At 46.3% G+C, this 26,199-nt stretch overlaps 1 protein-coding gene across 5 annotated transcripts; it reads right to left on the minus strand.

Annotated features, from left to right (window-relative positions):
* Positions 1 to 353: 353 nt before the first annotated feature.
* LOC120954592 (rho GTPase-activating protein 17-like) lies at positions 354 to 25,750 on the minus strand. 5 transcript variants are annotated; one of them, XM_049610557.1, is made up of 7 exons: positions 25,647 to 25,750; positions 22,850 to 23,078; positions 10,390 to 10,637; positions 10,096 to 10,271; positions 9,154 to 9,403; positions 8,919 to 9,065; positions 354 to 8,460 (listed from the first exon to the last, which is right to left on the minus strand). In XM_049610557.1, exons 2-7 carry the CDS (start codon positions 22,912 to 22,914, stop codon positions 6,107 to 6,109), a joined length of 3,240 nt encoding a protein of 1,079 aa, XP_049466514.1. In that variant the 5' UTR covers positions 22,915 to 23,078; positions 25,647 to 25,750; the 3' UTR covers positions 354 to 6,106. The 5 variants fall into 5 exon arrangements, with proteins under 5 accessions (XP_049466514.1, XP_049466512.1, XP_049466515.1 ...); XM_049610555.1 differs by lacking the exon at positions 25,647 to 25,750 and adding an exon at positions 25,458 to 25,534; XM_049610558.1 differs by lacking the exon at positions 25,647 to 25,750 and adding an exon at positions 25,343 to 25,523 and having other exon boundaries at positions 22,850 to 23,007.
* Positions 25,751 to 26,199: the final 449 nt, after the last annotated feature.

The following is a 26,199-nucleotide window of genomic DNA, read 5'->3' on the forward strand; positions in this document are numbered from 1 at the left end:
ATACCAGAATCTATTTCATAAGCTTCAAAACAATAAAACCTCAAACATAATTTCCATTTAGCATAGGGGCGTTAAACAACTAATACCGCCAGCTATAGTGATATGGCAAAATCTCCCCACCACTGCGGGTCACCATAACTTAAGCAACGAATGCTGATGCCCCAGTGTACCAATTTAATCCACTCTGTGCTAGTCCACTCTATCTCTTATCAATTAGTGGGCCCGATGCGGTTTGTGGTGCGTTATTTATGCACAAAGTACAGTACAATACAAACCCCCCATGCATTACCCTTCCCACCACCCTTTCTTTCCTACCCCATGCCACAATTAATAGATAAAAAGAATGGTAATAATTTTCACTGTAATAAAAATCAACATTTGTTTTTTCGCTTTATTGCAATAATTAATAATTAGTTACATCTGTGCATGCTGTCTGCACACAGCGCACACCTGGTGACTGTCCCCGGGCCCGTTTCTGTGTGTTTGTGGATGTGTGAGAGTTGGTGTTTTAATTTGCCCGTTCGATTGATCGTAATGTTTTGTTAATGTTGCCCATTAACGCAACATCCGGGGACGATCCCACCGCCACACCTCTCGGCGGCATGCCGAGGAAAGAGGCGCCCCATTGTTTTATCCTTTCCTACGTGTATCGACTACAGTACGTTTTACTATTTGATCGATAATGCATCAACACACCGCATATATCACGGGACACACGGAAGGTGCTTCTCGCACGCTGTGTGCCTGCCTGTTGCTCAATTTTTGTTAAATTTCATTATCCTTTACGCATTCTTTCCTCATCTTCGTCCCACCTGCTTTAAATTCAATTAGTAATGCTGCGCGTTTAATTATTAATGCATAATTGATTGTAATAATACGGATAGCCATACGCAAAACATGTCTTTGCGTATGTGTGTCTGGGTGTGTGTGTGTGTGTGTGTGTGTATATGTTTTTTTTACGACCTTATTAGGGCTCTCTTTCTCTTTCACATTAACTTATAGCTTGCTTTTTTTGCTTCGCGAATACAAGGCTTTAAAGCATTCAAGCACGAAGCCAACCATAGAGAACAAAGAGAAGGCAAAAAACAGACACGATAATTGAATTAAATTCACAACTATTAACCTATAAAACAAAGCATATATAGTGACATTTTACTGCCTAATTGTTACCGGCCATTTTTTGCACATTTTTTTTCATTCTTTTTGTTTGTTGTTAGTTTTGTCTTCTTTCACTCTAAATAGTATCACCTTTAGTTCGCTTGCTATACACACGTTTCCTTCTTTACTTCTGTTTTATTTACTCTTTTTCCTCAATCACACTTACTTTACTGATTTTTAGTTTTCGTTTTATCTATTTTCTTACTTCATTTTCATGTTTATCTTCTTTTCCTCTAGTTCCTCTCTTTAGTGACTTTTATGCTTTAAAAAAGCGTTTTTTTGTTTTTTTTTCTTCTTTTCTAACTGAACACTGAATTCGCTTCGCAGCGGGAGGGCACTTATGCAGAGAACGGGATAGAGAAGGACGACCATAGAGGTGAAATATAAATAGATGAAGAGAGTAGCGTTTTTTATTACTTTTGCTGCATAATAAACATTGCGTATGCTTAGCTTAAGCTCAAGCAGAATTGCGATAAGATTTTGCTATCCGATAAGACTACTATAAAAAGATCCAATTACATCATAACTTGAAAGCTATGAAGAGACAAAACCTCTAGGGCACACCACCACGGGAAATAGCAGGACAGTATGAACAGTGGGGGGTTCATAATTTCGTTGTAAAATAAAATAAAAAAAAATCACTCTGGAATGCACAATATAACTCCGTGGGAGATGAGAAAGCGAATCAATCGAACAATTTCATTTCCCTGACAAAGGAAAAAACAACCCGTTGCGCTGTTGCAGTAAGCCATGATAAAAAAGAAAGCAAATCCATAATCCAGTTGTGCGATTCATTATCCAAGTCACAGTAGGCGTTTTTTTAATCAATCTGTTATAAAATGAGCGATTATCATGTTTCTGCCGAAAAACATGATTTAAAACACCCCATGTTGTCGATTAACAAAAACAACGAACAAGACACAGATTCCTCACCACCGGAACAATCCATCGTAATTAGCGTTATACCGAGTAACGCTCGCAAAAACAAAACAAAAAAATCCACCAACACCCATTACCGCCAATTGTTCCCTATCCGAAGAAGGAAAGAGTTGGCGGCAAGAAGAGAGAGAGCCGGCGGTTTGCCACATTGACACACAGTTGATATATTGTGTTACCTCAGTGCTCGTCGGCCCTTTTCACATCAATAACGTTGCACCTATCGGTACTGGCCACTAATACGCCGCTGTGAATTTTCCACCCAAGGGAAAGAATGGTGACGATGCGTTGTTCTCTCCCATCCGCCCCGGTATTGCGCACACACACACACACACACTCACAATTCCATCGCTTTCGGCATCTACTGCACATGTTTCAAACAATTCACTTTATGATCATCATCATGCCCGATCATGTCACACTCGTTGCACTTACTGGACACAAAGAAACAAAAAACTCCCCTACGCACCAGCTTAAAAGCATAATGATGTGTACTGACGTTGCAATCGCTGGGTGAGAAACACACCGGACAACCCAGCTTCCTTTCCGCCGGTTGAACACGACGCAACACTGCTTTTCACCAAAACCACCAAAACCGATTCTTCTTTCGCGTTTGTTTGCGGTTTATTACGGGCACGTTTTATCTACGGACACTGCCGGTTCCGGCACCGACAGGTGTGTATGTGTGTTCCGGACGCGGTTTAAAAATCAGCACTGCACACAGCAACGCGTACGTGAAAAATCTCCATGCACACAGTGCCCACTAGATTCGTTGGCAGAGGGCGGTGGTTGGTTAGCAACCGTTCGCTTATTCTTGGCAGCGCCCTTCTTTTTTTTGCAGCAACACAAGCCCTCCACCAACCACTAAAATGGAGTAACAAATTTTAATGAATATTGATGATGATTTTGTTTAAATGCTAATTACTCGGCAGTGACGAACCGCCACCAAAAACCGGAGGGAACTCGGACGCGGTGTGCGCGAGCCGGATGTGATACCTTCCACCTTTCCTTCTTCAACTGTCCAGCAAATAGGGGCGGGAGCACACGTTCGCGCGCTCGAAAAGGGTGATAAAAACGACGCGCGCGCACGCACACACACACACACACACACAAATCCATCGCATGTGTCCGGCTTTATCATATGCCCGCGTATGCTTTGAAATTTTGGCAACTGAATTTGTTGGGACTTGTTTTTTCTTCCTACCTCGCTCGTGTGTGCGCCCCAAAAAAGGGGGATTATACGGCATAGCAGTAGAGCGCACACATCACTCTTCCGGTGCATTTCATATGAGATCGAAATTAGTTCCTGCGTTCCGAAGTAATTCGCAACCAAAACCGCACGTGACGCGCGAACGGGTTGATGAAATTTGAACGTAATATAGCCCGCGCACCTGCCCAACACTCTTGCCGATGCCACATGTTCCCATATATGCGCGGCAAAGCATGTGGGGCTTGTGTTACAACCCACGTTGCTGGCATGTGTGCAGGTAATTTCATCGCACAACATTTTTTTAGTGGTTTTTATATAAACCCTGCTTCAGTGTGAAGTAGGTAGGTGGGGGAGCGCATTTGATTGTGATGTAAATTATGGACACTTTTGGTTCCGGGTTCTGATGGGAAAACAGGAAGATTATCGCTAAACCGCGCGCTGCTTGCAACGTAGCGCGGAGGGCGAGCTTCGCGGTTAGCTCGATGTGTAATCAACAATACTGATTTTGATTTGAAGCTTTTGCCACTTGCACAGTACTATAAAATGCATTTATATATAGAGCGCTCAGTTTGCAATGTACATTGCCGCAAGCAAAGTTGATGCACTGGAATTTACAAAGCTAAGGTTGATAATTTAAGTTGCTGTTGCTAATGTCGCGTCCACAATTCAGTTTAAATGTGAGCTGTTTCAAGCAAGCAGTTGGTTGTTGATATGTTGAGGTGTGTATGTTTTTGATTCCATTCCTGTTCCAGTTTCTTTTATGCCTTTTTAAATGTATCTATCATATGTTTGTTATCTTTTCTATCATAACCGTTTAAACGTTCTCCTTATCGAGTTTTTCGCAATCTTTCTTGATATTTCAATATTCATCATAAACACATTCTACACATTCCTTCGTCGAACAACCTTTGTTCCATTCGATCCCTTTTTGTCCTGTGGTAGCTAAATTAAACTAGGAACTCAGTGACGTACAATGCATTGCCACAACACTATGTCAATTTAACACACAACCATCATCCTTCGATTCCTTCCCAGAGGTAATGCCAGTAAAAACGTTCAAATTGTTTTGTAGCTATTGCACGATTTCAATAACAAGCTTCCGTTGCACACACTTCCATCATCGTCCTTGACGTGGCCTCTGTGGCCTTTCCTTGAAAAAAAAAAAAAACAAAAATCCCCCATTCTGCCAATTTTAAAAACAAATTCACTTTAGCAGCGTTCAGCGGCAGTCTCTTGAAAGTCATCGCTTTTGTTAGTTAGTAGCGGGCTGCGAGCGCGTCCAAAGCAAGGATTCGGGTGTGTAAATCTTTCGCCATTTTTCATGGTCAGCACTGAGATTGACCGGGTTTCTCTCGAACAGCACGGTTTTCTGCACGCTGTCTTGTGAGCGCGTGCACTGTAACGCACCGAAGTGTTGTTTTGGTCATTTTTCCTATCATGTTACTTTTTGCGTTTTGCTTTGCGCCAAATAAGAAAGACTGTTTTTAGTTAAAACAAGCTCGCGCGCGCTACACTTTCATTAGTTCCTGTCCGTGTTTTCTTGTTCGATTTCTTACGCGACCTTTTTTTTCGGCTGTTGGCAGTAAAATTCAATTTCCGTCCCGGGGAACGATAAATCGTGAATGCACGGAGCAGCACACACACACAAACACACACCCATACTGCAACTGCACGCAGAGCGCGCTTGGCCATTAATCAAATGGTCCGCCGGCGTAAGCGTAAAAGAAAGAATGGCGGTCGTAGTGAAAATTGCAACGTCTTCCACATGGTTGGTTGCTTTAACATCACCCGATTGCCCGGAATATACACGTTCTGTGTAAGTTACTTTTTCCCGTGCTTTTATCTATTAGAAGCTGAATCGCTTTGCCAGAGAAAAAAATTAACTGGAAGGACAGGAAGTCCTTTTCCGAGAAAACTTTGTCCAATTATCGCTTTTTGGGTCCGACTCAAAAAATAAAAGAAAGAATTTCCTGCACCTTCATTTCCGTGCGGCCGCTATTTCGTGACAAACAAACTGATGACCTTTTCTCTGGGAAGTGCACAATACGGAATGTGTACCAAGGGGGAAAAGCGTACAATTAATGCTGATACGTAACAACAATTAAGCTATTTCACAAGAAATGGATAATCTCTTTCAGTCGACTGCTGTTTTTTTGTTGTTCTTCTGGTGTCGTGATGTATGATTTAATGAATTGTGATGAACTTTGTCGCACAATTAAATTTGTCAGTGCATGCAACGTCATAGTTCAATGTGTTTTTTTTTTGTTTCCGCTGTGAAAATTCAATTCGCACGTACATATGATGTTCAGAAAAGAATTGCTTGCAAAAGCGAAGCAAAACGAATGTACGGGGGGTACTTCGGAAAGCCCTGAACTAATTTGCTGTCGCTTCCTTTCATTCACTCTACGCTGTCGTTTCGAACTGTTGTTTCTCTTGCTCTAATTTAACTATCGTAATCACAACATTTCACTAGTTTCACCCCTCCCATTCAACGGTAAATGGTAAATAAAACGCAACATATAGCAACGTTGCTGCAACGGAAACCAAATATTGTCCTACATTGCTAATGAAACTGAAAGAAACGAAACGCCGTATGCAGTCCTAGTAACAAAGAACAGAGCTTAGCAACAGTTTTTTGGTAGTTAGATAAAGAGGAAGAAAAGAAGAAGATATAGCGATTGTGACCACTGGGTGCGCGCCGCGCCGAACCCTTTTACGGCCGCTTAGCGAATTCGGTGTGCATCATCGGCGGCGCCGGGGCTTCACCGGGGCCGTATTCTAAATCAACACCTCCCCGAACTGTTATAAATCGGTCGAGTCGGACGATTTTGGCCGCCCGACCGGCGGTGGCGGTGCCGGGACCTGGGGCCGCTTGATCTTCGGATCGATGCCGCGCGGCGACTGTGGAACGTGCTGCAGACTAGTGGTGGTGGTTGTAGAGCTACTGCTAGTAGTATTCGCAGCAGCAGTAGAGCTGGCATTGCTGACGTTGTTCCCGCTCGGTGGCAGCGGATTGACCGGCGACTGTACGTCACTGCCGAGCGATCCCGTCGATTCCATCATTGCGAGAGGCGGTGTGCCCTGAGGAACTGTTGCCGGAACGGAGGAGGACGCCAGCGTGTCCACGTGATTCAACGCCACGGGTTCCGGTTTGTCCTTGCGCGTACTCGAATGCTTTGGCTTGGTGGTGGTGATGCTACCCGATCCCTGATCCTCGTCCGACGATCGCTCTACCACATCGATGAATGCAACCTGCTGCTTGTCAATGTTGTAGATCTGCGTCCGCTCCAGTGTGCCCCGCTCCAGGTCGGAGGAGGTCGGTTTTTCCGACGCGCCTATCCGGGTGCCACCGGTCGTCGTTTCACCGCGGAAGCTTTGCGCCTTCTTTAGCGAGCTGGCGGACGTCAGACCGCTGATGATGGTGTTGGTACCTTCGCTAACCTTCGATATTTCCGGAATGGAACCCTTGAAGCTCATCGGGCGCATTAGCGTGGCGGGCCGTTCGGGTATGACCGGTTTCTCCCGTATCACAACCCCTCCTACTCCGCCGCCAGCGGTCGATCCACCCATCCCGGCACCGGTATCTCCACCGTCGTCGTTATTGTTGTTCCCATTCGACGCACTGCCGGCGGATCTCGCCGACGAACCGAGAATCGTGGTCCTCGGCAGGGCGACAGGCTTCAGCGGGGGAAAGACAGAGGACGACGACGATGCTGCTGCCGCCCGGTTGTTGTTTTCCTTGTTCTCCTTACTACTACTACTGCTAGTTGTATCACAATTGGGAGCATTTGGTTGCTTGTTTTGGTGCTGCTGCTGCTGCTGCTGGATGCTGTTTGCTACACTGGCCTTGATTTTGCCCAGCACCTGACTGTCCACGCTGACGGCGGCCGGCCGCGGCGGCGGGATCTTATCGGTCGACTTCAGCTTCAGCAGGTTGTCGTGGCTCTCGGCCCGCAGCATCGGCTGCCGGTCGTACTCGGCCTGCGCCTGTTTGTACGCGTGATGCTGTAGCGACGCGAAACCATCGTCCCCCGCTCCGTCTCCGTTGTGACTGTGCCCGCTCGCCGAGCTACCGCCCGTGACGCCCGAACCGCTCAGCTGCTTGAAGTAGTGCGTAGAGTGCAGCTTGTTATTCACCTCCCGCTGGCCGCGGCCGTGGTGCTGGTGGTGATTGTCCGGCGGGGTCGGTGCCACCTGTTTATTGTGCTTTCGTCGAATCGGCAGCTTCGGGCTGTACTCCTGCGGCGGGCTGGAATGATCCGACAGCGAACTGTTCGACTGGCTGCGATACTTCAGTTGGTCTGTACTGCCGCCACCGCCACCACCACCACCACTGTTGCCGCCGTTGTTGCCGCTGTTGTGATTGTTATGACTATTGATTAGAATAAGACTAGTATCGTGGCTGCTGCTGCGGGAATGTGACACTCCGCCCCCTCCTCCTCCACCGCCTCCTCCGCCGCCGCCCTCTCCTCGGCCGATGCGCAGCTCGTCCTGGCTGCTGCCACCGGTCAGCGTCACGGCAACGGTCGGCTGCCCCCGATCGGTCGACGATGCGACAAACATCGACCGGGACATCATGTCGCCCCCGGGCGCACTAGGAACGCTGCGGACGTGCTGATCCTTGTCCACCGGGAACCCCCCATTGTCCGGGAACAGTGCGTCCCGGGTCATGCTGACGTAGAAGTTCACCTCGCCATCGAAGAAGAACGCCCAGTCGGCGACGAGCGCCTCGACGATCGTGTTCACCGTCGCGGTACTGTTCACCTGGTCCATATAGTTTTCGTTCTCGTTCGGCGACCATAGCAGGTTCGGTGACATCACGATCGCAATGTTTTGCGGGGACATTTTGTTCTCCTGGTTTTTCTCCGCCAGGTAGGACAGGAACTTGGTCAGGTAGCGCAGGTTGTCGTAGTTTTCCCTCGGCAGCTGGTTCACGATATCGAGGATGGCGGCCTTCCGCTGCGCGTCGCTTGGCTTCTGCGCCGCCTGCACAAAGTCCGGATAGAACTCGAAGGTCAGCAGCGGGTCGGGCAGGCTGCGGAGGTACTTTTTCAATACGCCCGCGACGACGTGCGGATCGCAGTACTTGTCGGCGAGCGGTGGTGACACGTAGTTTGCGTTGATCGCCGAAATCATGCGTCGCAGTTTGGAGGAGGCTACAAGTAGAGGGAAAGAAAGGAAAATGTCACTACCAATTTCATTTCATCGTACATAAAACGTTCAGTGGCTTCAATTCTTATCAATAAATCATCATACAACTAATCAAAAGACAGCACAAATCAAACGATCTCGTCTGTATTGCTTTCATCACCCCATTTGTCCCTTTCATTTGAAAACATGGGGAAAATTTCAATAAACAATCGGCAATAAATCTAACTTTGCTTCGATCACGTTCGTGAGTCGCGCAAACACACGCGAGATTGCATATCAAGCGTCATATGACTTTTCAAGCTTCAAGAAACAAATCAAATCAAATAAACAACCGAAGAAACGATGCTCCCGGTCGACGTCCAGCAGCCGTGGGGTAGCAATTGCTTCGAGGTTAAACCGAATTGAAGCCGGCTGTGCTCATTTTCACGTGGCGCATCTTGCGCACACGCGCGCCCCAACTTACCGCATCCGACGCGCAGCAGCCCTTCCTCGTACAGGCCCTTCTCGAGCAGGCAGCAAACACACAGCTCGATCACGTAAGCAATTTTACGATCCGTCGCCTTCAGATGATCCCGCAGGGGCGTGTTGAAGATTTGCTTGTTATTGCGACCTGCGGAAAAGGAAAGGGAGGATAGCAAAAAAGACGGAGGCGCATGAATAAAACGAAGCTGGAAGCTGAGAGCAAGCTGCAAACTTACGGAACAACCCGTCCATACTGCGCATCGTGTGCTGTATCTCGCGCAGGACGGAGGTGAAGTACAGCTCCTGGTGCTTGACGTACTCTTTAACGAACAGGGCAATGTTTTCCTCCTCCGCCAGCAGCTCGTACATGTACGACTCGTACAGATCGCGCTCCTTCTCCAGCTTGGTGTGCAGCTCCTCCTGGTCATCCTTCAGCTGGGTGATCTTTGCTTGATTTCCCGCCTGATCGCTGTTCCGCTGGGCCGACTGAGGAGCGAAGGGTGCAAGGGAAAAGAAACGCAAAATGGCAAGAACCATAAGCAAACGTTAGAAGCAAGAACCGAACAAGCAGAAGCGCATGAAATGGATGAAAAATTGTTCCTAATAGCAAGTAAAATCGGTCGCTTCACAGTTCAAAGAACTTACACATCCAGCCCAAGTAACACGCGCGCGCGTTGGATCATTGCCAACGATAAAAGCGAATCAGTCTTCTTTTTTTTGCACTTCTGTAGCAGCGTACAGTGCAAAACGGGAACGAAAACAACGACGCAAACAAATGCATCACCGCGAAGGCAACAACGAACGCCGATGAATCATAACTGTGCAACGGTGGCACCAAGGGAGACGGCACTGTACTGGGTGGAGGGCGAAGACAGCAGCCAACAGCTCAACATTCCATCCACCGCTTCTCGTCGTTACTTGGGGTGGTGGTGTGCTTGTAAGCGACCGATCGCACCGAGATGATACCCCAAGTGCTCCAAGTGCAGCCCAGTGGGCTTTGCACGCTTTGCATGTTTGCATTTGCACACAGCACGCATCTATACGGATAGGGAGGAGTGGGGAGCCCTCTCTATCTGTATGCGTTAGGCTGCACCGCGATTGGAAAGTAAATTATGCCGGGGAACGGGGGAGTGGGCCGGATGAGTCAAGCCGATGAGTCGCCGCTCAGGCACACTTACATCATACTTTTGCCGGGAGGCCTCATACTCCTGGTGGCACTTGGTGACGACGCGCTTCTGCTTCTGGATCGTGGACAAGTGGCGCTCGATGATGTCGTTGAGGTTTTTGCTGACGGAGTTCTCCACGTTCACCTCGTTGTTCACTATCTCCGTCGCTATCCGCTTCTCGACGCGTGCTAAAAAGAATGCGAGACGGAAAAGAGAGAACAAGATCGTAACGATTTTGATTAAATAATCATCCAACAGCCCCATCATTTACTTGGCCGATGGGACCCCGCCTCGCCGCCAACCTACCGCACGTGTCCAACACATCCTTCAGCAGACCGGTCGGCAGATCCTTGACCGATTCCTCCATCAGCTGGCCGAGCTGGAACTCGGGCACCTTCTTGCAGCGCTTCTCCCGCGCGACCGCATCCTGTGGCTGGCCGGCGGACACGTTCGTCGCTATCCGCTTGTTCAGGTTCTGCAGTATGTCTTTGTACCGGTCGACCTCACGCTCGATTTCCTGCAGCCCGTCCGCATTCTTCTCCGCCTTGCTGGACCTAGGTTGTATGTATGCGTGTGTATGTGTGAGAGAAGGGAGGAAAGAAGAATGAAGCATTAATTGCCAGCAATTCATGAAGGTTACGCATCGTTCGGTGCAGTGCACTGCTGCACCCGTGCAGCTCAATGTAAACTTCGCATGTAAATGGTCATCCTTTACTGTTATTAACCACTTTGTGCGGCTCTCCCCATTCCATTTCTTGTTGCTCGCCGTCTTCATTGCCGAGGCATTGGAGGGTTCAAGAAATCATTCGCACATTCCACATGCAACGCAACGACTCGCAGTACGCAGAGGCAGAGAGAGAGACAGGCAACCAACCGGGGCTTCATCATCATTGAGTAGCGCAAATGATACAATGTTCTAAAAATGGCCAATGATATCGAACGTGCCGACACACGATTCAACACGATCCAACAAATGCTGTGAATTGTTTACAAAGAAAGAAAAAAAAACGCACACACCCTGAGACGAAGGCCAGCTGTTTGGTGTGTGCATTTTAGAGTCACATATTTATTGGTCGATAAAATTCCCATTCAATCATTCAACGGAATGGGACGTTATACGTCATTCATAAACATAAATATTTTATGCGATGGGCGGTCGCTCATTCGATTTAATTGATTGGTTTGGATTTTTTAAAGATTTTATTACTGAAACGCTTAAAATATCTCGATTTATTCTTTTCCAATTGGCCTGAAACTCAAAGCGAAAATCAAACGTTTTCAGTTGTTTCGCGTTTCCCTTACAACAACGACACAAAAGAAACATTGTTGTGTTCCGAATTGTCTCTAGTGCTGTTGTGTTTCCTTTTTACAACTAAAATGTTTTGATTTGGTGTATAGCTCCACACAACCTCAAACACAGCCGAACCGAAAAGCATCTTTTCTCCAATTGAAACAATTATCCCCCGCACTCTCCCGGGACACACACGGAGAGAAGGGGGGTGGTGTTGAATGCAAGCGAAGACGACAAAACAACCGTTCCCGTTCGGATCGAAAAGGGTAGACTTTAGTAATTGCACTAAACAGTACGGCGGACCACAGCACAACAATTAAAACCCACATAACCGACAACTAAAGCGATCGTTTCTCTTCCAGACTGCCAACAAAGACACGACACACAAAGTCGAACGAAACGAAGTGCATCTTGACTCTGGACGACGACGACCACACGGCCATACAGGGAGGGTTGGGCTAGGTGCAATTTGACGCGGAGCGCTCTATTGCTGGTTTTTGTCTTTCAACTGCAGCAAATCACAACACCACCGTGACTCGTGAGAACGTCATTAGTTTCGACAGATTTTTTCCTTCCTGCCGGGAGACAAGGGGACACACATGCACGCACACACACAAACACAACATATGTGTGAAAAACGATCACTCGGCACGCTGTCACCGGTGGTAAAAGGAAGCGCGCGGCCACCAATTGTTGTGGATCTCTTTTTTTATTGCTGCAATCAGCTGGAAAGTTGTGTGGTGTAAAAATAACTCGTCTGGACTTTTTTGCTGCATCTCTTGTTTAGTGATTTAAAATAGAATTGTGTGAAAAAGGAATTTCAATGTAACAAGCTTTTTGTTTGATTAACTGTGCTCAAAAGCCCCACTCAGCAGATTAGTGATGGGTAAAGTTGGCAAAAATCCGGGGTCGACTACGATCCGACTCCGATAATTTCGGAATCGCGTCCGGGAGGTAGGTCCACCCAGCATTATCCGGTGTCGTCCGGAGTCGTTCGGAGTCATCAAAGTCATCCGGAGTCATCCGGAGTTGTCCGGAGTCGCTTGGAGTCGTCCGAAATCGTTTGGAGTCGTTTGGAGTTATCCGGAATTAGTTGGAATCGGCCTTCGAATCAAAGGCTTGTATACGAAGTGAACGTGTATAGTGAATGATAAAAAAATACAACGAAATGAAATGCCTGATAACAAGCCCATTGCACCGGACGGCTTCTGTTGACTCCGATCGACCCCAATTCCGGCCGACTCCACTTGATCTGGACGACTCCGAATGACCCTAACTCCAAACGACTCCAAACGACTCCGAACGACTCCAAACGACTCCGTACGACTTCGAACGACTCCAAACGACTCCGAACGACTCCGCACGACGATCGGAGTCGGAATCGGACTCACAAAAGCCGAATTTTGATCAGAGTCCTGGGTGCGCTCCAAAGAGCACATCACTGCAACAGATCACGCTGACATATTGCATATCGAAGAAGAATAATGAAGTTAAAGGTGAGGGATAACGCATTTACATCTTTCATTTTTACAACCATTTTGGCACCTACATATTGAAATTGCCTTTGACGGACAAGATAGCATAAAAATTGCATCACCATGTTTTCAAACTTTAGATGGAAAAAGATAACGTGCGCATAAATGTCTGTATTAAATAAGACTTTTCACCCACAAATTCAAATCAAAACGCTTCCATTAGCCTGTGGCAATCGAAAACAAAACAAATCCCTATCTGTAAAACGTCAAAACTTCCCATAGAACACAACCCCCCCCCCCCTCTCCCCGCCCCTCCATTATTGATTACAAAACAGCTCATTAGAGGGAAAGAGGCTCCATATTCTGTGTGTCTCAAGTTTCCCGCACGTGCATAGAAGCTGTTGGCGTTTGTTTTTTTTTTGCCTATTTTGTTTAGCTTCAAACTCGGTCAACGAGAAATATCACACATACCTACTAGGCAAGCAATCACCAGAAGGCATGAATACCACACTTTAGCTAAAATGATGCAAAAAAACGAAGGTAAACATTTAGCAAGCATAAATTTCACACGAACTGCACAAAACAATAAAAAAGAGTGAACCACACGAGAGGAGAGTGAATGAAAACAAAACAGCAGAGAGCAAACAACATCAACAACAACAAAATCAGGGCCATTTATATGCACTCGCGGGCCGCAACAATAAAGGGTGTGAATTGGAAAGACAAAACCGCATCCCATACCTCCACCACCCAAAGCAACTCTCCCTCCGCGGATCTATGCATGAAAACCCCACGGGGCATGATGATCGTGCAACTGATCGCAACATACGCGAATGTGTGTGATAGTGTTTGTGAGGTTGCATTCGTTCTCTCTGATCAGGGCGCTGTGGGGAGCTGTGGGAGCTATCCGATGCAACAGGCTCGTTCTTCTCCCATCGCACCCGTATGTACGGGAAGTGCGGGAAGGAAGTGCGTTATTAAATCGGAACAAGAAAACAAGAAATACTTAGCCGAAAAAAGCACTCCCATTGTGGTGTGGCGTGGTGCAAGCGGGGCGTTACGAACCAGCGCGCAACAAACTAGAGAATACAACACTTGAAACAGCTCCGATTAGAAAAACGCAAAACCCCCAACTGGATCAAGCGCCGTGCGGGGCATGCTGTTTGCCGCCGATTACATCAGTGGGTGGGTCGGTGGCGCGCGCCTCGGCCCCGTTGCCCCGTATATTTGCGAACGAGCAGCATAAGGAAGTGCGCGATCGATCGACTAAAAAAGAAGAGGAAAAAGAGGGGAAGGGAAAAACAGCAACTAACAGTGTGCAGCTGAGCACAATCTTCCTCCAAACTGAACGGCTTTTCATCGCAACAAGAGCCAAGTCCAGGGAGGATGGGGGGATTTTAAGCGGTGGAATCAAATCGACACCCAACTGAAGACTTTATTCGAAGCGCAGACGCTACACACACACAGCATTCGCTTCCAAACGAAACGGAACGAAACGCGATCGATGCGGATCGTCCCATCATCACCAACCCAAGGCCCAGTGGGATCGACACGAACAGCTGTTAAGACGGCGAGCAAATAGCACACAAACACACCAGACCCAACAGACACTGGGCAGAGGGAAAACGGAGAGTAAAGCGAAGCAAAGCGAACGGGCCGCTGGACATAGAAAATATGTAACAACATTGCGAGCGAGCGAGCGATCGAGCGCCGGCGGTTAACAATTCGATTGCAGCACAGTTGCCGTGTGGCTTGCTTTCCGGTTGAGGAAGCGATAATGTTGGTTGTTTTCTTACGCGCCCTTTCCTTCCTCTCGAAACCACTCCCCTTTGGAGATACACCGCCCCGAAAAACCCCACCAATCCAATTTGAATCTTGTGCATATCGAAGAAGATCATTGATCTATGGGGAGGATCGAGTTTTTTTTACCTCCGTCTATTGGCGAGTTACTTCCGCAAAGGGGGAAAAAAGCAGACGCAACCAACCCCTCTCCTTACTAGCGCAATCGAGTCGAACAGTCATGCAATTATTGCTGGACGAGACGAACCAGCCAACATCATCATCATCATCATCATCATCATGTGGTTGTGCTTTTAGAGAGATACAACACTGTTCGTCGAGTTTATCCGATTTGAATTGTGGAATCGATAGTGGCTCGCGGCGGGCTTTGTTTATTTAGGAATGATATTGGTTTGTGTATTTTCCCATAAAACTTTCCATTGCGTTTGCTTTCCAATCTGCATCTTCTGTTACATAAAATTCATTTACGTCTGCTAGCCGTGGAGATGTATACCCGGGCACACATTGGCTTGAATGAAAAGGTCATTGAATTTATTAGCATTCAATTTCATATTCCGTTGTGAGGTGTTAGAGAACATGTAAATCTAATTTCATTGCAGCTTTGCACAAAAGTTGTGCTAAAATTAGTCATTCATTTGCGCCGTTTTTCCCCTCGTCCGTCCTAATCCGTCAATCAGACACGGAACGCACACAGCCCGAAGGGTTCACAGTATCATCGATCGAACCCGGATGACATATATGTGTGTAACATGGCAGGCTAATTTAGCTAATTGAGCAAACATTCAGGCTGATGTTTGCCCTACATCAGAGCCCAAATGACCCGTCGACGACGACCGGTGCAAACGCCATGTTCAGTCTCGCCCATCTCTCATGTTTGTCTTCTCCGTGTTGGCACATTATTGGACCGACCTATAAAACTCGTTCCGTTCCGTATTCGGGGACCTGCACTGGGTGAGTTGGTCATTTGGTTCTGGTGCTGCTGCTATTGAGGTTTAATGCGTCTGCCAACGGACCGAAGTACGTTGGCAAACTGCCAGTAATATAACGCAGACTTCCAACGAGAAAATTCCATTCCAGCTCCAAACAGAGCAAGTTTGCAACGCAAATCGATTGTTTGGGATTCTGGTCATTCTTTGGCCCATTCTCGGTATATTTCATGGAAATTACCACTTACAGCCCCCGACCGGGCAATTTCACATCGACTCTGCATCGCCCTAAAAATAGTCCATAAATCTTGTGCGCAAATGGTTCAGGGGGGTTTTGGCTTTAACCACAGTGGCCCGGAGAACGTGAGCGTGATAATTAAATAAAGCCACAATCGAAATGATTAATGCATCTGCACTGAGCTAATCCACGGGATGAGCAATGGCTAGAAAGCGGGCAAGAGCAAATCACACTTGAAATTACACAAATAGCATTCAAATGCAGCGATTGCAAGCCAGCAAAAGCGAGAAGCAACAATGTGAGATCACTTGGGAAGTGTGTAACATCTGCCAACAGCGTTAGATATTAAAGATCGAAATAATCGGTTTTTCCACTGCACAACATTGCTGTTGGGGGCTGGTGCTATGAATAAATGTTCATAACCATTATGCCCCTCCGTTTCACGATTCTGACGAGCAGCTTAAATGATGACACTGCCACCGCATTAAATAACTTTATCATCTTTTCCAGCACAGCCTATCTCGTAGCCCAAAAACTTCACCTTTAATGAGCGTCGCCGGCGCAGTCACCCGAAACCGGTTGACAAATTCACACACTAAAAATAATGAAAACGAAAGTCTCAGTCATACTTCTTTCCTTCCCGGATGGGTCCCGCGCTCTTCAACACACACACACCCTTCGCAAACCCTTCTACCCCTACACATTCGTGCAGCATTGTGTTGTTCCACCGTTTCTATTTTACAGAACGACCAGACAACACACAAAAGTGCACAAAACCATCATCATCATCATCACCATCACCATCACCAGCAGAGTGGAAGTCGCCTCTTCGTTGACGTCGTCATACCGAGAAGGCTTCCGGTTCGTGACTAATCCTGCTGCTTTGCGCTTCACTTCTCCTTCTTCCCGCTCCTCCACGTGGGTCGGGTCTAAAACTGAAAAGTAAAGGTCTCTGGCCAACCCACACCATCCATCCAGCCAGCCAGCCAGCCAGTGAGCACAGCAAAACGTCAGCACCTTTTCCGTTTTTGCCATCATTCGCGAACGGCGTACGCCCGGTCGCATAAATGCAAGCGATTTCTACGGCTTACTCATACCCAACGCGCCTGGTCGCTTTTGTGTTTCTGTGTGTGTGTGTGTGCAGGGAGTGGAAATTTGCAAGATTACCCGATTTTGGGCCACGCAAACGGAACCCAAACCCCGAAACGATCCTCTACTTTAACACTGTCTGCCTGACAGCGTCGTGTGCAAGTAATAGTAATGTGCGTTGATTTAAAATAAATCACTTCAGCTAGACACAGACACGCCGCCGATTCAGCGTACGTAGGGAGGGCTGGCTGGTTGGAAGGTAATTCTTTTCAGTTTTAAAGACCTCCAGCACCGTATGCCGTAACTGGAATGTGGCACACCCGTGCGTCTGTCATCGCAGAGTGCACCCGGGAAAGCTAGACTTTCTGCTGCCGAAAAACGTTGCTGCTACATATATTTGCATTGAACGTGGTAATAGGCCCGATTTTCCATCTTACCCAGCCTGTGTGTCTGTTGCCGGCTCTTTGTTGGGGAGTTGAAGAGTGTTGAAGTTCTAATAATAATACCGCAATGAAATATTATTAGTCTCTACCATGTGTTCCAGTCGATCATATGGCAGTGTCTAGTACTGAAGAACCGACTCCGACCAAAACAAGGGGTTTCCTGTTGGCTTTCGAATTTGTCTACTTACTGCAATGCTTCTACAAATAGAACAGTGCACAACCTACTTGGTACAATCTCGGACGAATCTTAACGAGCATGAAGATGCTAAAAAGGCAATTACTAGCAAAAAAGAGCAGTTTTTTTTACATAAAAAGATCCCTCAAAAAGGAACATTCTCTTGCAGGCGCTGTTTCCAATGCTTCAACGGATGTAACCGTCCACAACACACCCGGGATCCACGTCCTTCCGGTTTAAATTAACCTCTCTTCTCCAGCCGCCCATGCCGTACAATAATGAAAAGGGCTGTCCAGATCGAAACGCAAACAAAAAAAACGAAAAAAAGATCTCAAGATATTCCACCGGAAGTCTCATTTACATGTTTGCCTTTTTTTTCGTGAAATGTGTTCAAAGAAAATTGGAGCACGGAGAACTGATCAAACCCCATAATGCCCTGCGGGATACTCTACTGGCCATTTTCATGCTCCCTCCCTCCTTTCTCCTTCTCGCCCTCTCACAAACATGGTAACTCTTTAAGGGCACTCCCGGTGATGGGGACGTCCCAATGCAAGGGAGTGAACGAGATTCGACACCAGGCCACCAGTAAATCGAGAAAGTTTTCCGATCCAATTCTTCGCCACCTCATTTCGTCATCCGATTGCCGTTTTAAGCTCCACCAACAAACCCCGTGGGGCTTGGTGGTGTGGTCGGCGTTTGGTGTTACCCGGGAAGGGGTAGCCGGTGTGTGAGACGATTTAGTAGAGACCGACATACCGCCCCTCTCTCCATGTTAATTTTGGAGCTTTGCGCTTAAGTGGGAGGGTTTGATTTTTGGGAAGGCGAAAGCTTGAAAAATGCATCATATTAAATGGTACGTTTAATGCTCCATTTGATGGTTTTGTTGACTAGCGCTGGACCATAAAGAATAATCGCCCTGCGGCGTCAACGGCACCAGCTGGTGGTAACCACCCCGCGATAAATGGGTCCCATTCAATTTTCTGCGCTACACAAACCATCCCTATCGAACGGCTTTCAGGGCCATTTCCCACTCTCTTAACCGGTCACCTCTTTGGCAAACAACTACACTTAAGCACCTATACAACTACAAGCACACACATACATACAACCGCCGTTTGGGAAGGCTACAGCGGTCACAGGGACGGCGTTTGAGTCATGGTCGCTTATCAGACAAACTCCACAACGGCCATGTAGAGCTGATAAGATTTCCATCTGCGCACATCGTAACACCTCACCGACGGAGACATGACTTGGATCGATTCCTGAACCCGTTATCAGGCAACACACAACAGTGAGCTCGTTGTACCTTTATGCTCGGCACAAGGTAAAAAAGTGTTCATTTGCGAGATTCTTCTTTTGGACAAGCATAACAAAAACGGTATGGCTTCGTTTCATTGTTGGGGGAAAGCAAAAAAATGACAAATTAATTTTATTTTAATAATTTGGAACGATCAACCACAACGATCTTAGAGGTTGTGTCTGTTTAATTAGCCGAAAAGAGTAGCAAAAGCGACAAATGGACAAGGCGGACCAAGGCCTTGAATATTATTCAATCGCTTCGAAACTTCTCACTCTTTCACGGATAACTTACAGTTGTGTACTAAGTTACTAAGCAACCTGCCAGTCTCGTGGTACAGTCGTCAACTCGTACGACTTGATAACATGCCCGTCATGGATTCAAGTCCCGAAAGGACCGTGCCGCCATACGTAGGACTGATTATCCAGTAATGGGGGGGGGGGTAATCCATAAGTCACTGAAAGCCAACCCCACAAGTGGTACAGGCAGGACTTGACCGACAACGATTGTTGAACCAAAAGAAAAAAAAACTATTCAACCTATTCCAATTCGTTCAACTGTTTTGTTAGTGCTTCCCAGCTGATGTTTTAGCTTTTTGAAATATGAAACAGAATGATTAGTTTATGTTCATCTAGATAATATTTCTATTTGTATACCATTTTCTTCTTATAGTATTATATAAGGTTTGCCATTGTATGAAATGAAAAACAAATGTATTTTTTTTTGTTTAGAACTTTTCCGACATTTTCAATCGAAAACTTTCAACATATTTAAGAACATTTTTTCCAAATGTTAAATTTTTTACTGCATGTCTCCACTATCTACTACATTATGAATGATGAATACTGATAAGACCATCATAACAAGTTAGCTAGCACAAAAAGGTACTTTATCATTAAATAAAAAGAAAGGCTCACCAATAAACTATACATTCTCTTAGAAATCAATAAATGAAAGATTACAAGGAAAAATTAATATTTTTAGATTTAAATGTCATACGTTTTGTACGTTAATAACATCATAAATAAAGAATTTAATCTAATCGCTGTATTTTTTATTTTAATGATCTAGCTTCCACAAAGATTAGATGTTGTGTTACACAAAAGCAATTTGGATAAACGAAACCGGGGGACCTTAAAAAATAAAACCATAAAATATGTGTGGGTTGTTTGCCATGTATTACACCACTCCGAAGTGATATCATCTGCTTACGATGCCTTAACCTAGATACTGGCCGACTCGCCTATACATTCCACATGTTTAAGCTGATGTTTTTGACATGTTGAATGAATCTTTTGAACCAATTAGATCAATATTTTAACGGACGAGGGTTTGCAAGTCTACCAAAGGCTAATATATAGATTCATTAGAATCCTAACTCTCTATCTATCCATTTTAAGAAAGAAGATCATATACTTTTTACTTTCATTGCACCACCAAACCAATTTGCAGCGAGAATTTGACTAAAATTCGCTTCTCTGCATTACATGCCCGATAAATGTGTTTGCATGCCAACCACAACCTATTACGATAGATTACGCTTGTTAACGCATCTTCCATCAATGTATGTGTGCATGTGTTTGTCCCGAAGTATCACACAACCCCCGAGAGCTCACAACCAAAGTACAGGAGGTACTACTTCGATCCGATTGCTGCCCATCTCCCGAAGCGAGAGACAACCAGATTCGCCTGTCAGTGCAACATAACCGGCTTGCGCGGCAACCCGTTGTCGTGGCCATCGGTCGTTGTGGGCAGCAACAGGTTACACACACACATTGGGTTGCGACGGCAATGCTAGATTTCCCACAAATGATTTGCAAACGGGATGAGAAGAGGGTGCCAGTCGATGCTGCACGCATATTATCACATAACCACAATCAACGGCAGTGCCCCATCACCGATGTCTCCGATGTGAGACGAAGTTGTAGTAGCAACTGTGTGAGGTAATCAAAACAAATATGGCCACAAACGTCTTCCACTCGGACACCACCTTCTCTCCTCTACTCGCTCCAGAGGCAGTAAAAGTGTCGGCGAGCTGAGCGTGAAAACGAAGAAATCATACACCCCGCGTGCAACGCTGTCAGCGACGTCTCTCCCCTTCCGTAGGGCAATAAAACGTTTCGTTCCAGTCGCCGGGCGCGCCGCGGCCTTTTGGGAAGGCAGGGTCACCTCGTTTAGTGATTGTTTTATGATACGCAAACGGATGGTAACTGCGTATCTGATTGAGGGGGGAGGGGGGTCAACCATCATCATGCTGGTCTGCTTTGGTCAATACACGGTCCCTTTTTTCCTCTCCGCCAAAAACGAGCCGTAAACGATGGCCGTGAAAAGTTCAATACTCGTTGATTCCGCTTTTCCCACCGCTCTTCCTCCTTGCATATGAACCATGATGACGATGATGATGATGATGCATGAAGTGATAAATTTTTCATACCCTCCTAATTCAGCAGCAACACAAAACACTGCTCTTGTCGCTTCGGGCCGGCTGCAGAAACGATTGAGCGCAAACCCAAATTGATTGAGGCAGCCACTCTTCTTGCGCTTACCGCCACAAGTGGATAAACGCCCTCATTTGCATTTTTGAACGGTCAATCGAGGAGAGGGCTCTCTTTCCGGTCCAGGGAAAGAAAGCATCGAAAAAAGGAGAAAGAAAATTCCCAACCACGGAGGAAATCACGGCAGCTCGGGAGAAAGAAGGTTGCGAGGTGCGGGGCTTGCGGATATTTTGCCAAATTGTGATTCAAATGAGGTAAAAGCCGTTTAATATGCGAACGGTACGAAAATGTAATACACCAAACAACAGACCCACTCGATGGGGGCAGGGGGCTCTGCTTTGGGTGCGCCATTCCCTTACCCAGCTCTTGTGTTGCTTAGGGTGCCAAAAAGCTTGTTTCGCGCAACGTGGAGTGTTCGCATAATCCGTTCGCCGTCCGCATAATGATTGCCAATTGACATGTTTACGTGCAGTGTAAGTCGAGATGGATACAGGATTTATCTCTTCTCTTCTCTGCACGATGTAGAAATACTAGTACTACTGTACTACTAGTACAAATACTTCCGAGCTACATCGATCAGGTTTAATGTTACGATAAGATATATACAACTGGAGTGATTCTCAGTTAACGAACACTTAAACGTCAAAACATGAAACATCCGGAATCTCTTGAAGAGAAAATTTTCGCAAATGTGCATTTTTCACACAAATTTAGGGTCTTTTGCCTATGTTTGCTATTAATTTATGCCATTACATGAATTACTATACTTTATATAAACATAAATGAAAAAAAAAATTGGTATGTTTATTCCAGTCAACGCCAATCATAACAATCGATCCATAGAAATGTCACTCCAATTAGCGAACGTTGTTCGTTAACTGGCGCTTGTTCACCTCTCAGTCATCTACTGTACGATGAATTTCCGAAAAAACTGCTACCGGGATTGGTTTATTTACCACCATGCTGGCGGAATAAGTTGCAGGATCGAAGTAGGTACCATATAGGTTCCTGGACCGGAACAGATTCGTAATCCATTCCATGACTGGGCTAGATCTAGCTATATTTTCTACCAGAATAAAAAAGGGAGTGCTTTGAGGACCTATTTGAATTCAGAAGAAGTTCCAGGAATGGTTGAAGTACGGTATCAATACCAGAAATCAATTCAACACGGTAATCCGTGAAGAAAAATCTAGCTTACTTAGTTACAGAATCAATATAAATTGAAGACACGTTACAGAACTAGTATCAGTTCAGAAACATTTCCAAAACATATAAAGATCACTTCATGATCAGTTATAGGACCAGATTGGATTCTGGATAATTTCTAGGGCAGATATAAATTTGGGATCAGTTTCAGAATCGGAGTTAGAGGTCAGGATCAGTTCCAGTTTCGTTATAAGTTCAGACTAAGTCACATGACCTTTAGGAGCGGGTTTTCACATCGAGAATCAGTATCTCTTGATATGCCCCGATAGCAATTAAGTGCTCCGGACATGACAAAACGCTTTTCGTTCACAGCCTTAAATCCAATACTTACCGGGATAGGTTCGATTTGAGTTCCTCTTTGAACTTTTCCAGCTGCCGCTTCATGTTTCTATTCATTCAGGTGCACACGTTCCCGGGAATTGCGTCCGTCACTAGATGCATTTAATCTGCTTCTGCCCGCTTATTATTTGCACAACACACTATTTAGCACTGGTTTAAAAAAACAATCCGGTCTTATTAATTATTGCTTCGTCCTGGCATTCACGCTTTCCCACTACTGCCTGCAACAACAAAAGAGGGAGCAAACACAGACACGTGTTACAATTACAACAATTTTAAGGATTTTGGTGTTTAACGTAGCAGCCTATGGCGCAGACGTAATCTGGTTGAGCAGAACGTAACCCGGAACCGGACCCGTCTGTAATCTCGCGTCTTGAGTGGTGCTGCGCACTTACAACGTAATGGACACCACACCACCAACACTCAAACCGCACCAAAACCACACCCTGTGCACCACACTGCGACCGAGGACGACGGCAAGGTTGATAATTCCCAAACCAGGAACCGGACAACAACAACAACACGCTGGTTGGTGTCTCTCTGCCACGAAGCAGGCCGCGGGCGTGAATCACACGGGCTGTGATGAGAGAGCGACACGGAAAATTGCACGAACACACTACCCGTGCGCACAACCGCACACTCATACACTGCTGGAAGTTTGGAGAAGCGCCTGCACACAGTGCAGACTGGGATTCGGAGGGGGTTCTGTGGTTGTTATCTGTTTGGGTGGGCCGCTGTGTATTTTTTTTTTCTTTCTTTTAGTTACCATTCCCATTAGGCATTGCGATTGATAACAATAAAGCTTCAAATTCCGCTCCCTCTTGCTGCCATTTTGTGGGCAATATCGCGCGGACCACAGCCACGGGACAGAGATAAACAAAACTGACAGCCCCAGCGAAGTGGTGAGGGCAGATGTCAGATAAGAAATCAATACAAGAAAATTCCCCCCTCGTCCAGGCACGATAAGTAGGAGCTTGAAATTGATCCCCCCGTCCCCGGGTACTCCCGTAATGTGACACAAGAAATAGAAAGAGGCAAAGAAAAAACCAAAATACATTTCTAGTAGGCCATATTCCGCCAACACACGCAGGCGATTTCGCGCGATTGTGTGTGCTTCCCCCAAAAAAGTATGAGATCATCGAACGGTGTGTGCCCCAAAACAACACTCACGGTGTAGCCGCACCAACATCCACCTTCCACCCCCTCACAAACACATACAGACACATACACACACAAACATTTACACTACGCGCTGTGATGACGCGTTCTCGCGCAGCCGCTGGTTGCAGCTCTCTTTCACGCACGATTCATCCCGTTTCTACTTCCATCCATTTTTATCACGCACGGCGGCGGCGAACGCCCTTCACATCTCTGACCGTGCGTGTGTCTGTGTGTGTGTGTGTGGGGGTATGTGTGTAGTATATTGACACTGCTATACGTTACACGCCCTTGAAAATCGATATCGGGTCGGCCCTTGTTCATTTGTGTGTATGTAAACACAGCACAGCACTCCGTCGTGTGTTCGTGCATAGGTTAAAGCGAGAGAGAGAGAGAGAGAGGGAGAGAGAGAGAGAGCATTCCTTCGCACACGCACACACGAGCGTGAAGCGCCAGAAGATCATCACAGGCTGTGTGTTGTTGTTGTTGCTGACGGTGATGAAGATGTAACCCGCACTTGAAGGTTGCTTTGGTCCAGGATCTTAGCAATCGTCGCCATTGCTAAACGAATGTGCAACACAGACACACGCACACAAACAACACGCACAGCAAAGTTGCAACCGACAGGCGAGAACACGTTCCAATATACAGGCACACACACACACACACACATCTATTCGTGCAACGGAAGGGCGACAGAATCGGCACGAAAATACAAGCGCTGATATATAATTAAATTATTAGCATTGGTACATATTTTCGTGGCTGCGTCCACCGAAAATAGAACGCTCACAGTACAGAACTAACCCTAGCCAACTAGAGTCTCCCTTACCGCACTGTCCCTACCGATCGTCACTGAAACCACGACACACTGCACTGTGTGTCATCTTTTTAACCAAAACACACCAATACACGAGATGGGCGCTGCGGGAACAGAACATTCAACAGAAACATGCCCCTCCAGACTCGTCCGTTCCAGGCAATATGCCCCCCGCCCTCTGGCACACCTTCTGGAACATGCGCGGCACGGAATGACGGCACACACAGCAAGCACCACCTCTCATACCCCGCAATACATTCTCACACACACACACACAATTCGATGTTTGTGGCAAATCTCGCGCTTTGCACTTTGGCAATTCTTTTTGTTCACTTTCGGCCGCACTGGATCGGATTTCCAGCACAGCTACTCTGCGGGTCAGCACACAGAAAACGACTCCCCTCTACCCCGGATTGCGCACAACTCGCCCGCACAACCCATACACGCTGGGCAAATTCCACCACCGAAAAAATGTGCAAACGGTACAAGCAACGCGCGGACATTTACCATTTAGAATAACATTTTACAGTTGAGCGCAAGTGGCTGCAGTATATTCACACACACGCTTACAGAGGTACAACGATTAGGCTTTTCGCTTCACGGCACACGCGAAAACACTCACCCTACACACAACCGTACGCAACAACGAACAGGAAAACAATAAAGGAAGGTTTTGCCCGTGTTTATGAATGATGACTTCCAGCCACTGACGTTTTGCTTCACGGTCAAGCGATGTGTGTATGTGTGTGTATGTGTGTGTACATATGTCTATTTTGTAAGATTCTTATAACTAATGCATGGAAATACATACCATACATGCTTGCTTTACCCAGGAGCATTTAATAACAATTATTACAATGCTTCGTGACAAAAGAAAAGCATAATTCTGAGAATATTCTGTTTCGGAACGCCATCTGCCATAACGCAACTGGATAACTGTCAAAACTACAGTAGGTGACAGATAAAATAACGCCGACTGCAGGTTCCTGCATTTTAAACTGTGATGTTCAACATACATCGGAACCGTAAGCACAAATTGAGCAATAAAATCACTCAAAAATTAGCTACACTCTGAAAAGATATGCTTCTAACGACATTAAACCATCAGCACGAAATGAAGAAATGCAACTGAAATATTTTATTTTTCCATCACTCCCTTCCATTATTATTAGTGTTGTTTGTTACGTACTGTAAAAGAGCTGTCAAATCATCGTCGTCAGCAGAGTGACCAGAAATACCGATTTATCTGTATTCCTACCGATTTTTGATATGCCTACCGATTCACAGATGAGCCCCCTAAAACTACCGATTTTTCATTTATCCTACCGAAAATCACAGATTTTTTCGTAATACTGACCAAAAAG

Source organism: Anopheles coluzzii, chromosome 3, assembly GCF_943734685.1.
Source record: "Anopheles coluzzii chromosome 3, AcolN3, whole genome shotgun sequence".
Taxonomy (NCBI): Eukaryota; Metazoa; Arthropoda; class Insecta; order Diptera; family Culicidae; genus Anopheles; species Anopheles coluzzii.